The 14,111-nt window shown below is 42.6% G+C and overlaps 1 protein-coding gene across 4 annotated transcripts in view; it reads left to right on the forward strand.

Moving 5' to 3' along the window:
• The window catches only part of CORO2B (coronin 2B), a 139,100-nt gene that overhangs the window by 96,992 nt on the left and 27,997 nt on the right, over nt 1-14,111 (forward strand). For all 4 annotated transcript variants that reach the window (XM_084641749.1, XM_084641748.1, XM_084641750.1 and 1 more), the window contains one exon: nt 13,441-13,557. In XM_084641749.1, coding sequence (XP_084497875.1) covers nt 13,441-13,557 — 117 coding nt within the window. The remainder of the gene's footprint in view (nt 1-13,440; nt 13,558-14,111) is intronic.

Consider the following 14,111-nt stretch of genomic DNA (forward strand, 5'->3'; position numbering starts at 1 on the left):
AATGGGTTAGTTTTTTTTTTTACTGAGTGATCATATTCTTGAGGAGAAATTCACAAAATTTGGCAAACTTTTGAAGAAAACAGAACAATCTCTTGCATTTTTAACTAGTCTTTGCTTTTGAATTCACCAGTTCCATTGTTCCTGGTCTGCAAACCTCCCAATAATCACTCGCCGCAGGAATCCTTACAAGACTAGAATTGACACTCACATGGACAATGAAATGTTCGCAGCATACAATGATCTTTTCATTTGTTTGGCTTCCTGCAAGTCGCTACTTCTGCCTGAGTAACCTTCTAATTGGGTCAGGCAGACTGACCCAGATGGATGAGCCTGCAGGGAATGTGCAGGTGCTTTGAATTTTCTTGGCCTTGGTTGACTCCATCCAAGTATGATTCAGATCATGTGATTGACACAGAATCATGATCCTCAGCTCTTAGACGCTAAATGTGGAACGTGCAAATATGTAATAAAGCAGCCCCGCCCCCCCCCTTCCCAGGGTGAAAACAGTGGTGGAGAAGCTTGCAATAATTTTGGTGTTAGGTATTTTAAAGAAACTAATGTTTCCTGTGGCCTCAGATACATAAATCCGCATTTCTCATGTCCATTATTTACATCACGGAAATTATGCAACAAACCCCAGGTCGTGGGGAAGGTTTGGGGAAAGGTCTAAAATATAGGCTAGGCTATCCTTGAGCTGAAAAAGTCAAGACTGTTGCAGAGCTGTTACCTTGTCTTGTGTCCAACCGTGGCTAATCCCTGATGCTTTGGAGGAAAGGTGCCAAAAAAACCTTATGGTGCAATAGTACATGGGGAGAGGGGGAATAGCTCCCTGACCCCATTTGTTGAGCAGCTTGTGCCCTGAATACCTGTTCATCCCCAAAAGGAGCAGAGGGCCCCCCCAGACTTGCTTCTCTCCCCCACCCTCACTTATTGTCTACATGAAGTGCTGGGGAGAACAAGTGAGACAACATGCACCAAAGCAGAGAGCACTGAGCACCCACAGTAAATGCACCAGGCTCCAATTTCCTGCATTCATGTCTGAGATGGGCACCTCGATGGAGAGCAGCTGGCTCCAGCTGGACCTGGACAAGACGGGGGATGCTTCTGGGAAGAGAAGTGTTGTGAAGAACTCTTTGTATTCACAGCTCCCATCAAAGGCACCCTGCCTTCAAATCTGTACCCAGTCTTGGGCTCCACACTGCACCCACAGACCACAGCAGCAAACACTCCCTGCCATTTGCAGCTAGCCAGCAGAGTGTGTCCAGTCCCACTGGAGGCAGATGTGGCTGCTTCGCACCATGCATCTGCACCGTCTATGCTGGGCTGCTATTGTTCTCTGCCTAGGCACAACACTGAAAGCCCTGGGGAAGCTCCAGCTTACTCAGAATGCAGCCGCCTGATGGCTGAGCTACACAAGTCCTTGGAAATGCACCGTTGTGGTACACGGCTCTCCCTTCAGTAGGGAGCCAATGCAATGCAGAGTCAAGGTTACTGCCCTGATCTTCAGAGCTCAGGATTAATTCCATGCAGGAGACCTGATCTCTGCAACCAAATTGTCCCCTGGCAGCTAGGGCAACTACCTGCCAACCAGCAGGAGAAGCCCGTGACTCCTGGAGACAAGACTTTTGCCGGAGCTGCGGCAAGAACATGGATTGTTAGGCCCCATTGTTCTTGCTATTGTCCAGCCTTCTGGTATCTAGTCTGGCACTTTAATTAGGCCAAATTAGATTCGCTTGGCCATGTAAGCTGTATGTGCCTATCAGCCACATGGTTGCAGTGGGTAGCTCCTTTATAAATACCTAGATAGGGACCCTCCAGAGATGAGGGGACCTGCCCCAAGCAGTGACCTTGTGTATAATCAAAGCTCATCTTGCCCTACTCTACACTCGCAGGAAGCTTGTTTTCCTCCAAGAGAGTGCAGCAGCCATTGCGAAGCAGGGAAGGAAACGGATTACTCAGCAGAACCACCATTCGGGTCGTAACTGCCAAATGCAGAGCCATGCATTTCCCTGCCCATGAAATGGCAGCTGGCCTGTTCACGTTGCCTGATGTGAGGTATAGTGATGAACCGCTCTCTCAATGGACTGTCCCCAAACTGACCGCGCATAGAGGGAGAGCATTAACACCTGCTGAAAGGATTGTGCCTGCCTGATGTGAGAATGCAAATCAGTCTGTAAGAGGAGGGGACGTCCACCTGACTGAGATGGGGATGCAGCCGGTTACCAGGAGGGGTTAATCTCGCACCTTTTAAACTGGTGCAACTCTCTGATGTGGAGAAGGCCTTCTTCAATAAGGCAGTATAAACATCTATTTACTCTTTTAACCCAGCCACTAAGGAGGATGTATGTACTGAAGCATTTTCATAGGAAAACTCATCATCCCCCATTGCCAGGTTGTAACTTTACTAACAACTAAAAATGGTAAGTAGAAAGGATTAACAATTAATGGGAAAATATCCACTTGGGGAAGAAAGGAATTTTGAGTCATTCTCTCCAGGGTGTTTTTTGTTTTTATTCCTATTCTTATTTTTGCCTGGCTTCTCTTCTTGGTTTGTGCACAAGCTTTCAATGTGTTTAGCATGACCAGCTGTCCCAATTTTATAGGGACAGTCCTGATTTCTGGGTCTTTTTCTTATATAGCCTCCTATTATCCCCCACCCACCCAACCACCCCCTGTCCCAATTTTTCACATTTGCTGTCTGGTCACCCTAAATGCATTGGAAAGAATGCTGGACAAAAACCACAGCAGTGGGAGTTGCCCGAGTTTTTAAAAGAGGGTGAAAAGTGGTTCATCACTATTACTGACTCTTTACAGAAAGCAAATAGGAATTGGAATATGAGCAACTTGTTTTATTTACAGGCATGTTGGTGGAAAGCAAAATTCTCATGAATATTCATGCTTTTTCATACCCGAAATGACTTATTCAAGCCCAGTTCCTTAAAAATAGTTGCCCAGTTGGGGAAGCAACGTGTGACTAATCACAAAACACAACATCAGTGCCTTGCAGTTAGTGCCTTGGTTAGTCTCTAAGGTGCCACAAGTACTCCTTTTCTTTTTGCGAAAACACAACATGCTGATATATCTGAGGCTGGGTGAATAAATGCAGCACCTCTTTGCAAACACTAGAGGGCATGACGAAAGGGAGGAAAGTGAAAAGGCAAAGTCATAGCTGTCAACTTGCAGCCTGACTGCAACAAAGCATGTGGTGGCAATCTTCCTGAGGACTTGCTTCCTGCAGTCAAAACAACAAATTCCCATATTTACAAGGGAGGGAGGAGCCTTTGTTAAAAGACTTCATGAACCTTTGAAGCTTCCTTTTTAGTCACAGGATCTGAAGCTCTGACAGACTCCCTTCAAATGAGTCAGACACTGATAATGTCAAAATAGGATTTCCAGTGCAGACTACCAACTGAAAATTGCATGTAAGCCCCCAACACTTCCAACAAACCTTTGAAGCCTCAGACTGCTCAAGAGTGAAGCTTCAAAGGAAAAGCGCTTTGTGATGGGCCTAGTGCCCGTGTAGGAGTATCCTCACCTTCCTTTTTCTGCTGTACATTTATACCAGAAAGCTCTATGCAGGTGACAGTTGTCTGTACAGTGGCCACATATTCAAGCTACTGACTGTAGAAAGAAATATGTGAACTGTACAAACTTGGTCTATTAGCTAATGATTTGATTATTAGAGCAGCATTTTAAAATATGTCAAGGGGCTGGAAATGGGTGAGATTTGACGATGACTATTAAAGTTATTGTTGAAATGGAACCCCTCAAAAGGGCCAGTCTTAAGAAGGCGTGTGCAGCTTTCCCTGGGCATATTTACACAGAGACTGTCCATCGAAACTGTACTCGATGTATTGGAATAATTACGAAACTCTGTTTTGCCCTTGTCAGTGTTCCAAAGGCACTAAAATTACTAACCATTTCCAAAGCAACGATTCCTTCTTATTCGTCAAGTGGCAAAATGACTGACTTATGCAAGCTGAAAAATTAATTGTCCTCTTCCTCTCCCCCCCCCCAAAGACACAATAAAATGAATTCCTTCGCTCCAAAATGATGCTGTTTAATTGCTCTGGTTCCCAGGCAAAAAAATGTGTTGAATGCTTAAAGCTGCTGAAGAATTACTCCTTCAAGTCCCTGTGACGACAAATGTAAAAGCGTACAGGAGCCTACAGGCAAAATCTTACTCAGTAGAGTGCTCCCTGTGTTCTTGTGCTTCCACACTTAAAGGGAAATGATATTTGGGTCACTGAGCTTTAAGTAGCCCAGGGGTTATAGATACAGCTTCATCGTATGATTAGAAATCCACTTGGACTTAAACCACTGATGCTGACAAGGTTTCCCATGACGAGTGGGAAGTTACAGCAAAGGAAATTGCTGATTTGTATTTATCAGCATTAACCAGACCAGCTTTGTGTATCCGTTATTTTCAAACATTGCAGAGCACAGGTTCTGAGTGTGTCAGCCTCTCCCCTTTCACCAGCACTGGAAGTGAGAGCAAAAGTGTTGCTAAATCAGATTCTGCCTTTGTTAATATTTCACACATGCACCAAAGTGTCTCTGGGAAGGGGGGGGGGGTGCATTTTGATGGAGAAGGCAAATGGCCTGCATCAGTTTCAGGGATGACAATCGGATCCTATGTTCTGGTTTTGTGAAATACCAGCATTATTTTGGTTTAATCAAAAAATTAAATTCTTGCACTGTAATGGTCTTGTAACTGAACTGTGGTTTTGTCCTCCAGAAAGCTTAATGAATTTTGATAAAGAACACGAAGTCTGCTTTGCAAAGAAAATTATTCCGCTAGTTGCTCAGAATTAGTGATTGCCTATTAATGTACACAGTTACAAGATCTGTCCCCTTGGAGTTTAACAGCAGCTGCATAAATTTGTATTTCTTGTAAGCTTTGAAAGGGTGATCTCCAGGCAATGTGCTGTTAATGTCATGCTCATGCTAATATGAAAACAGGAAGAAAGTTAGATTATCTAAAGTGGGGTTGGTAAGTGATGTCTATTACAGCACTTTATAAATAATAACCCATAAAAGTGTGTTTTGCCTTCCAGTAGTTCACAGTGAGATGACAGGCACGGCAAAAAGGAAGGTCTGAACTGATACTACTGTATGTTACGAGCAAAACACAGCTCCATGCCCACTAATGACGTTGGTTTTTCTGAATCTTGCAAATCTACTGCTCTGCACTTGCAAACACACGGACTCCTTTGCTGTGTGCTCAGACACCAGCCCTGCTGTCAAGAGAGCTCATCAAATAAAATAATTTTTTTTGTGGAAAATGTCAAAGGAGGGGGGAAATCTTTTTTTTTTTTTTTAATTTTTTTATGGAGAATTTCTTCCCCCCAAATATATTTTCAATTTGGAAATGCTGCTGCGGTGCCTCATGGGAACTATAGGTCAGGTGCCACATGCTGCCATGCTCCTTCATAGGCCGGCACCCCTGGCTGGACTCCATCTCCCATCATGCATCATTAATATGGAGGAGGTGCCTCCTGGGAGTCTCTGGCCATGGGCCGTCATGGCAGATGTAGTCCACCAGAGGAGCTTGACCCATCGCGGAGAATGGGAGCATGAGGCAGCATTTCTAAAACTCAAATCCCCAGAAAGCTTCTTGGGGAAAACTGAATTCAGTCAAACCCCCAATTTTCCATCGAAAAACAATTTCTGTGTAAAAATCTCAACCCAGGCGTAGCCGTAAAGCCTCTAGAAATGCTTTTCCCTACTTCCCACTCCCATACCTTGTTCCTATGGGCTTGGTTCAGGTAGTGATTGTGCTCCAGTGGCTCGCTCTGCCGTCCAAACACAGTCTAAAACACATGCCATCGCCTCTCGACAAAACGACAGTGGCACCGGTCATTGCGTCAAGCAAGATCCCTGCTTTGACACCAGTTAGGATGCAGGCTGTGGACAGAAAGAAGGAGCAGGGATGGTTTAATTTTGGGCGTTGCCAGCTCTAGGCCATCTTTGCCCAGCATCACCAGAAGGGACACAGATAAGTTCTGAGAATAATGTTGGGGGCATTCTCTGGCCTGTGCTACACAGGAGGTCAGACTAGATGATCACAGTGGGCCCTTCTGGCCTTGGATGAATGGAATGGGTGAATCTCCCACAATACCCAGCAAAAGCATTCATAGAGCGGCAAAGTTTGCTAGAGCACTATAAATGGTGGGATAGACCTCCAGATGTCTGAGTCATTGTGCACACAGGCCCATTACAGCAACTACCTTGTTGTTTAGCAGCATGGTCTCTCTCTCTCTCTCTCTCTCTCTCTCTCGTGTTGGGCTGACTTGAGGGAAGTAACTCCAGGTTGAATCGCTCAAATGAACTCTATAGTGTGGACACATCAGAAGTGAGATAGGAAAGGGGGGGAAAACACATTTATAAAGGAGATTCCTTATCACAGAATAAAAAGAGGCCATATCTTCATTTTACAACATTTCAGTGGCTTAAAGGGACAAAATCAGTGGATCACACCCACCAGCAGAGGGGCTTCCTTGGATGGCACTCTGCTGTGCCCCTCAAAGCTCCTCCAGTAGGGCTTTGCCAAAGGTGTGGCCAAGAGCAGTGCTGAACTCGGTCTGTTCTCAGCTGATGCAACGGAACCTAGGGCTGCTTCATTCAAGCACAAATTGGAGCAACAGGCGGCTGGTCCTAGAATATAAGGAGGCAAAAAGTCACCTTCCTGCAACCTCCTCTATCCCCCTGTTCTGGCACTGAGCCTGCTTTGTAGGAATGGCCTACTGGGGCCATAGAGAAGTGCGCAGAAAGAAAGGAAATGGATTGTGTATCCTCTGGTTTCAGAGTAGCAGCCGTGTTAGTCTGTATCCGCAAAAAGAAAAGGAGTACTTGTGGCACCCTAGAGACTAACCAATTTATTTGAGCCTAAGCTTTTGTGAGCTACAGCTCACTTCATCGGAGGCATTCAGTCAAATGCATTATGCTCAAATAAATTGGTTAGTCTCTAAGGTGCCACAAGTACTCCTTTTCTTTTTGTGTATCCTCTGTTTCTCTTAAGATCACTGTCTTTTGACAACAGAAAGGCAAAGATTTGGGGGGAAGATTCACCCAGCTGCAATGACTTAATCTCCATTCTTCATCTTAAATCTTTGTGGCCTTTATATTCTCTATGATGGCAAATATATATATATGAGCTGGATTCCCACACCACTGTATCAGTGGAGTCTCTCCTGACATGACTCAGGTTAGACTGGGAAGAGAATCAGGACCTTCATTTTTACTATAACTGGGAAAACCGGTGGGGAAGGGGGTGCAATCAAGCAGTTCACTTTTTCTGGTACCGCTAGAAGGCTCCAGCAGTTGCCAACATGTTTAGTGCCTTTATAACCCAGGTAGAGAGAGAGGAGCAATTTAGGAAAGCAAACAGGCGGCTTGGCTGCTATCCAGCATCAGCACTTTTCAAACACTCCCAGTGCCCGTCTGGAGGCCTGACAATGTCATGGGGAAAATGTCCAAAGGTTTACTTGGTTTTAGTCCTAAAAATCTGAACAGATTTCTTATATCACTAATGAACTCAGACCAGAGTTCCTTGGGAATTAACCATCCTTAATTCTCCCAGTCATTGGTTAATCCCTAGGAAATATCCAGTACACTGATCATTATTGCTTAATTAAAATGGAATTACCAGACAGTCAGAATGGTAAATACAGGTATTGGCTTAAGAAAGCATATTAGCTTAGGGGGAATCCATGAAATGGCTGAGTTTGGCCCATTTGATCTGCTCTGGTAGTTCAGAGCTAGCAGCATAAAATTAAGACCTTTGGAGTAATCCAAGTGACCCACAATCAGAAACACCTAATTGGAATCTACCCTAAAGGAACAGGAGTTTAGCCCTGTATCTTTCAACAGTTCCATCCTTTCTTTCTTTAAATCCTCACCTGCCACAATGGAAATTGGGCCTAATGTAGGTTAAATTCACTTTGGCTGCTATCAGTCACTGAGTAAAAATGGAGCGTGTGCCATATGGTTAGGGAATTTGCCTAACACGCCCTAATTAATAAGAGGCTCATAAATCAGAAATCAATGTAGCATTAAGTGCTCATCCTAGGGAAGCTAAAAGGGTATAATCCTGTGGCTGTTATGCTCATGGATATTAATGAATGTTTATAAAGGATTTCATTAAAGGGCAAAGGGAAACTGCTGAAAATGATCCTATTATTACAACAGTGATGTATCTGAATATGTCCATTTGTTCATGTATTGAAAGTAATGAGCAGATGCAGAAGTTTTTTCTCTTTACCTTGGTAACTGAAAATGACACAGATAATAAACTCTCCTGTGTTGCAAGAATAGCTTAACTCTGGCCTTATATGTAGGCTTGGCAGAATTGAATTTTTATAATTTTGAGAGATAATATCAATGTTTCTTTTAAAGCATTTTTTCTATTTTTATCATTTTTAAAAAAAAAATTTATTTTGACCGTTGTGGGAAATTGGGGGTAGTATAAACAATAATTATTTAAGACGGACGTCGAGATTCAGAATGTTAAAGCTTTTGTAACCATTCAAACACAAATTGTCAACACCGCATATCAAAATACACAAAGTAAATATCCTTAAACCAAGCTCTAACAAGTTCTCAAGCAGTGTTTTTCTTACTTGGCCTCGCTGTGCATTGCAATTCTCATTGATGGAAATATTTTTTCTTTGGCTTGTGTGTGTACGGTGAAATTGAGATTTACCAGCATTTACAGATAAAAATCGAATCCTGCCAAGCCTGCTGATGTGTTGTGTTGGAATGATCGGTTCATTGAAACCATATTGTTGAATTCAGTTAAAACCTTCATTGAATTAAACAAACAGAACACAAAGTGTTAAAATGTCCTTTGAAAACAAGAAAGCAGACACTGAAATTAAGCTGATTGCAATGCACTAATCACTCTGGTTTTTAATTTGACCATTTCTGCTGTTCTGATTTCTGTTTTTGAAGAGAGGTTTGTTCACATGATGCAGGTTGCTACCATCTCCTACTGCATTCTAAAAAAATCAAATCAAATCGGAAATAACCTTGAACATCAGGCATTGGGTAAAGGGAATAGGGGATAGTACATCAGCTGGAAATTATTGCTGTGAGGTATGGACATTATATACTAGCTTCTTTTTCCTACCTTCTCCTATGTTCTTGTCTATCTTTCTACTTCTGCAGAGTTATTACTGGAACTGGCTGAAAATCTTTTTTCTTTTTTTTTTTTTTTTGCCAAAATGTTTTTCCAACAAAAATGGCTTTTGGATTAAATGAAAACTTTTGCAAGCATTTCTATGTTCTGTTGAAATGTTCAGGTTTTTGTCCAGTCACGTGCGTAAGTGCCGCATCTGAGTGCTCAAACATCTCCCTGATACATCATAGAATCATAGAATCATAGAATATCAGGGTTGGAAGGGACCCCAGAAGGTCATCTAGTCCAACCCCCTGCTCAAAGCAGGACCAATTCCCAGTTAAATCATCCCAGCCAGGGCTTTGTCAAGCCTGACCTTAAAAACCTCTAAGGAAGGAGATTCTACCACCTCCCTAGGTAACGCATTCCAGTGTTTCACCACCCTCTTAGTGAAAAAGTTTTTCCTAATATCCAATCTAAACCTCCCCCACTGCAACTTGAGACCATTACTCCTCGTTCTGTCATCTGCTACCATTGAGAACAGTCTAGAGCCATCCTCTTTGGAACCCCCTTTCAGGTAGTTGAAAGCAGCTATCAAATCCCCCCTCATTCTTCTCTTCTGCAGGCTAAACAATCCCAGCTCCCTCAGCCTCTCCTCATAACTCATGTGTTCCAGTCCCCTAATCATTTTTGTTGCCCTTCGCTGGACTCTCTCCAATTTATCCACATCCTTCTTGAAGTGTGGGGCCCAAAACTGGACACAGTACTCCAGATGAGGCCTCACCAATGTCGAATAGAGGGGAACGATCACGTCCCTCGATCTGCTCGCTATGCCCCTACTTATACATCCCAAAATGCCATTGGCCTTCTTGGCAACAAGGGCACACTGCTGACTCATTTCCAGCTTCTCGTCCACTGTCACCCCTAGGTCCTTTTCCGCAGAACTGCTGCCTAGCCATTCGGTCCCTAGTCTGTAGCTGTGCATTGGGTTCTTCCGTCCTAAGTGCAGGACCCTGCACTTATCCTTATTGAACCTCATCAGATTTCTTTTGGCCCAATCCTCCAATTTGTCTAGGTCCTTCTGTATCCTATCCCTCCCCTCCAGCGTATCTACCACTCCTCCCAGTTTAGTATCATCCGCAAATTTGCTGAGAGTGCAATCCACACCATCCTCCAGATCATTTATGAAGATATCACCAGTAAATGACTGGATGTCTTGTGCTTCTTTTCCAGATGACTTTTTGTGTAGTAAATTGGCCAAATTTGCAGATATTTCGGTGCCCTGGCATTTTGCATTCCAGCTCAACACGGTATTTTCTATCAGAAATGCCCATCTTTTCCTGTAGGTGCTCTGAATAATGACTAATAGCAATCATTTGTATTGCTGGTACGTGGGTTAAACCTTTGGGTATAGAATCTTCGCGCAGTGGTTGGCATCCTGTTCCCTGCCCGGGGCTCTCTAGGTCCTACTGAAATACACCTGATAAAACCTCTAGAAATGCCCATTCATATTCTACCCTAAAGCAAGCTGAAGGGATTATTCTGTGTATGACAGAATTTCTCTTGGCTGGTGATGGTAGGAAATCAATGTACAGTACTAGCTGCTGCTTTTACTGGGGTTTTGTTCCTAGAATAAAACAGACGTTCCAGTCTGTCTCTTGCACCCAAAGCTAGACTTGTTTATAACCGGTATCTGTGCTCCTTTCTGTAGCCACAGTGGCTGTGATGTAGTAGAAGCAGTGAGACCATCACAGCAAGAGCCAAGACGCCCCGGCAATTAACAGACTAGCTCAGTGGGGACAAATTAATTCAAATAATCTCCCCAGGAGGCAGTGTCTGAAGAGCAAACCCCTCTGTCTGGCATGTCAGTATCCGACCTCTCACAGTTGTCCACACTCCCAGGGAATCCAACTGCAACCCCTCAAACCAAAACAAGGCGATCTACATGGCAGCCCTGGCTGAAACACTACACCATTCTTCCCTCCCTTTGTGTTACAGTGGATTACAAAATACTCACCAGCTGCCTGGGTATTTGCTGAACTATTACAGTAGGAGGCTATGAATCTGCTTCACAGATGTTTGCTTTACTGGTAGATTACCGAAACCAAGGACTTACCCATGTGCATTTCTTTGTTCACATTAAATGAAGCCAGGAGCTAAATACTTGAAGGTCAGTACTGAAAGTGCTATTAAATAGTTAGTGTACTGTATTTAGCATTCTGACCTATCTTGTTTTCAAGCCTTAAAAAAGCTTGACACCACCTCCTAGTGGACACAAGAAGCCCATACATTAAGATCTGAAATTTCAGTGTGGCTTTACAAAAAGGAGAGAACAAAGGAAAAAGAAATGTCTGCAAGTCTTATGCCCTAATTAAGAGACCAGACAGACAATCCCTTGGCTGCTGTACACAGACCATTTTAGACCGAGCAGCATGTAGAATAGTTTTATACACTCAGTAAGCAAAGACTGGAGAATTTTTTACAATTCCACTGAGGAGAAGAAACTAACACAAGAGACTGATGTGCATTAATAGATCTGTGTGCTGTTGTCACCAAGTGAACTGTGCATTTTAAAAATCTTTCAGCTTTCTCTCTGCAAATAGGGTTGTGCAAATAACTGACTTTTTGGTTTAGTGGACAGAGCAAGAAGGTGGGGTGGGGGGACTCTGTGTCGAAACAAACAAAAATTTTTTTTAAAAAGTTTCCTTTAATTTTTGATGTTTTTAAGCCTTTTTTTAGAATGTTTTTTTTAAATATAATTGAGTGATTTCCAAAATGAAAAGTCAGATTTTCTTTCAAAATGCTGAAATGAACCATTTTGACAATTATTAAACTTTTTATTTGACAGAACAATTTGCAAAAATTGACCCAAATTCATGAATTGTTTTGGTCATCCTGAATCTGCATTTCTCAACAAAATATAAACAACCCCCCCTGCAAAATATAGGTTTGCACAAGAAAATTTCGCTCATCTCCAGAAAAAAAAGATGATTCCTAAAATTTTTCCCAGTGGAGAGAAATCACATTCTAAGGTGCAAAGTGGTTATTACACTTTCAGTGTTCCTATTCTCTAAGCTACTATATGTGGTTATCTAGAATATTTAAAAACAAAAACAAAAAAACATGCCATGCTCAATATGACTTCAGAAGTTTGGGTAGAAGGAAGGACCCCAAGATCCAATTTTCAATTTCATGAGTGTACCCTCATGCTATCGTAAATGTTCCTCACCAGAAATTTCTATTGTAAATTGTTTCCTTTCCCCCAAAGAGTTTAGTAACTTCCACGGGCAGTTGAGAACTTAGGCACTAAACGAGTAGATTTTATTTTTATTTATTATTTTCCAGTTACGATGCAACTAACAGCCTACCTCTAGGAGCATTTACAATGATATCAATAAAAGCATTAGTCCGTCAGACTTCTCCTAATTAGTGCAAACCCATCAGCTAAACAAACCCTGAAGCCTCTTCACACAATTCCATTAGAAAGAGGCTAAAGCCTGTACAAAGTGTTACACTGCAGAATCGAAGGCTGTTGTGCAGCTAAAGGGAAAGGCATTTGTTGTATTTGTTTCTTTATTTATGAATAGTTCAGCAGTAGTTGCTGGGAGTGTCCTAGAATGGAAAGAATAGGAATCTTTTCCTCTGGAAAGCAAGAGGAAGTATAAAATTGTAGCACTGACCTCAGCATGGCTGATATCTGGTTTACCATGAAATATAAGCGGTCCAGGTCATTACAGCAAGCATCTATTTTTGCATCTCAGATGCATATTTGTCCTCATGGTAATGGTGTTTGAATTGACCCTACCCAGTAATGTATTTATTCTTTCAATTTATCCTGGTGATTCACACACACACCCAACTAAATCAATCTCATGAATCAAACAGAAAATGTCAAACTCTTATCCTACATCTTTCACTGTAACTGTAATACATCTGCATGTTATAGGCGTTTGAACCCAAAGAAAGCTTTCTTTCTCCTCAAAGCCATTTCTTTGTTTCAAGCTAGTTCTCGGTAGCACCTTTTGATCATTGTAGAGATGCCATACTGTATAATTGCTAGGAGTTGTCGGTAATATCCTGAGGAAATCAACATCATTTAGATTTGTTTTGCACATTTAACCAGGCACGTACAAACCACAGAGAAGTAAGAGAAAATGAAATCTGATCTCCGAAGCAAGCCACAAAAAGAGCTGAGTTACTAAAAAGCCTGTCCTCTTTGCTGACGTTTGAGTTATGCAAATGAGCTGTGCATTCTCTCTTAACATGAGTTTACTTCTTAAGGTGACTAGAATTGTTGCTGATCCTGTATTTCTCCCTTACAGACTGGTCGGATTGAACCAAACTACCCAAAAGTCTGCGGTCACCAGGGCAACGTGCTTGACATCAAGTGGAATCCTTTTATTGAAAACATCATAGCTTCTTGCTCGGAAGACACCTCGGTGAGTAAAAATGATTTGAGCTGATGTCTCCTTTGACATAAAATCATCAGCGGGAGCAGAATGTGAACATCCTGCATTCCTCTCAGAGGGTGGCAAAAGCACTTTGTCAAGCTTATAGGGTTATCATGGGCTCCATCTGTCCTGAGTGAGTCACACCATGCTCACTTTATTGGCATGTAATTTTTGGCTCCTGTCGTGGGGTTGGGGGAAGGTACCAACAATGAAGCAACAGAGACATTTGTGCTGCCAGGGATCTAATATTAGAGAGTTGGGACACTGGCTATCTTGCAGAGTGTGAATGTGGGTGAGAGAGAGAGAGAGAGATATTTCTTTTTAAAGGTTAAATAGTCACATATACAAAAATTTGAAGTGACTGGATGAGGCGACTAGCAATATGCCCCAACCGTGACTCTTAACTGGTGTTTTGTTGGTTCCGCCATCTTGATTTGGATTTTTCTAAAGAGTTTTTGTCACTCTGGTTTCTCGTCCTTTCTCTGAGGGGCAGAACCTGGTTCGTGATCCTTGAGGAAGAAGGGCATTCAACGGAGGGATTT

Source organism: Lepidochelys olivacea (assembly GCF_965140295.1).
Source record: "Lepidochelys olivacea isolate rLepOli2 genome assembly, chromosome: 10".
NCBI classification, from domain to species: domain Eukaryota; kingdom Metazoa; phylum Chordata; order Testudines; family Cheloniidae; genus Lepidochelys; species Lepidochelys olivacea.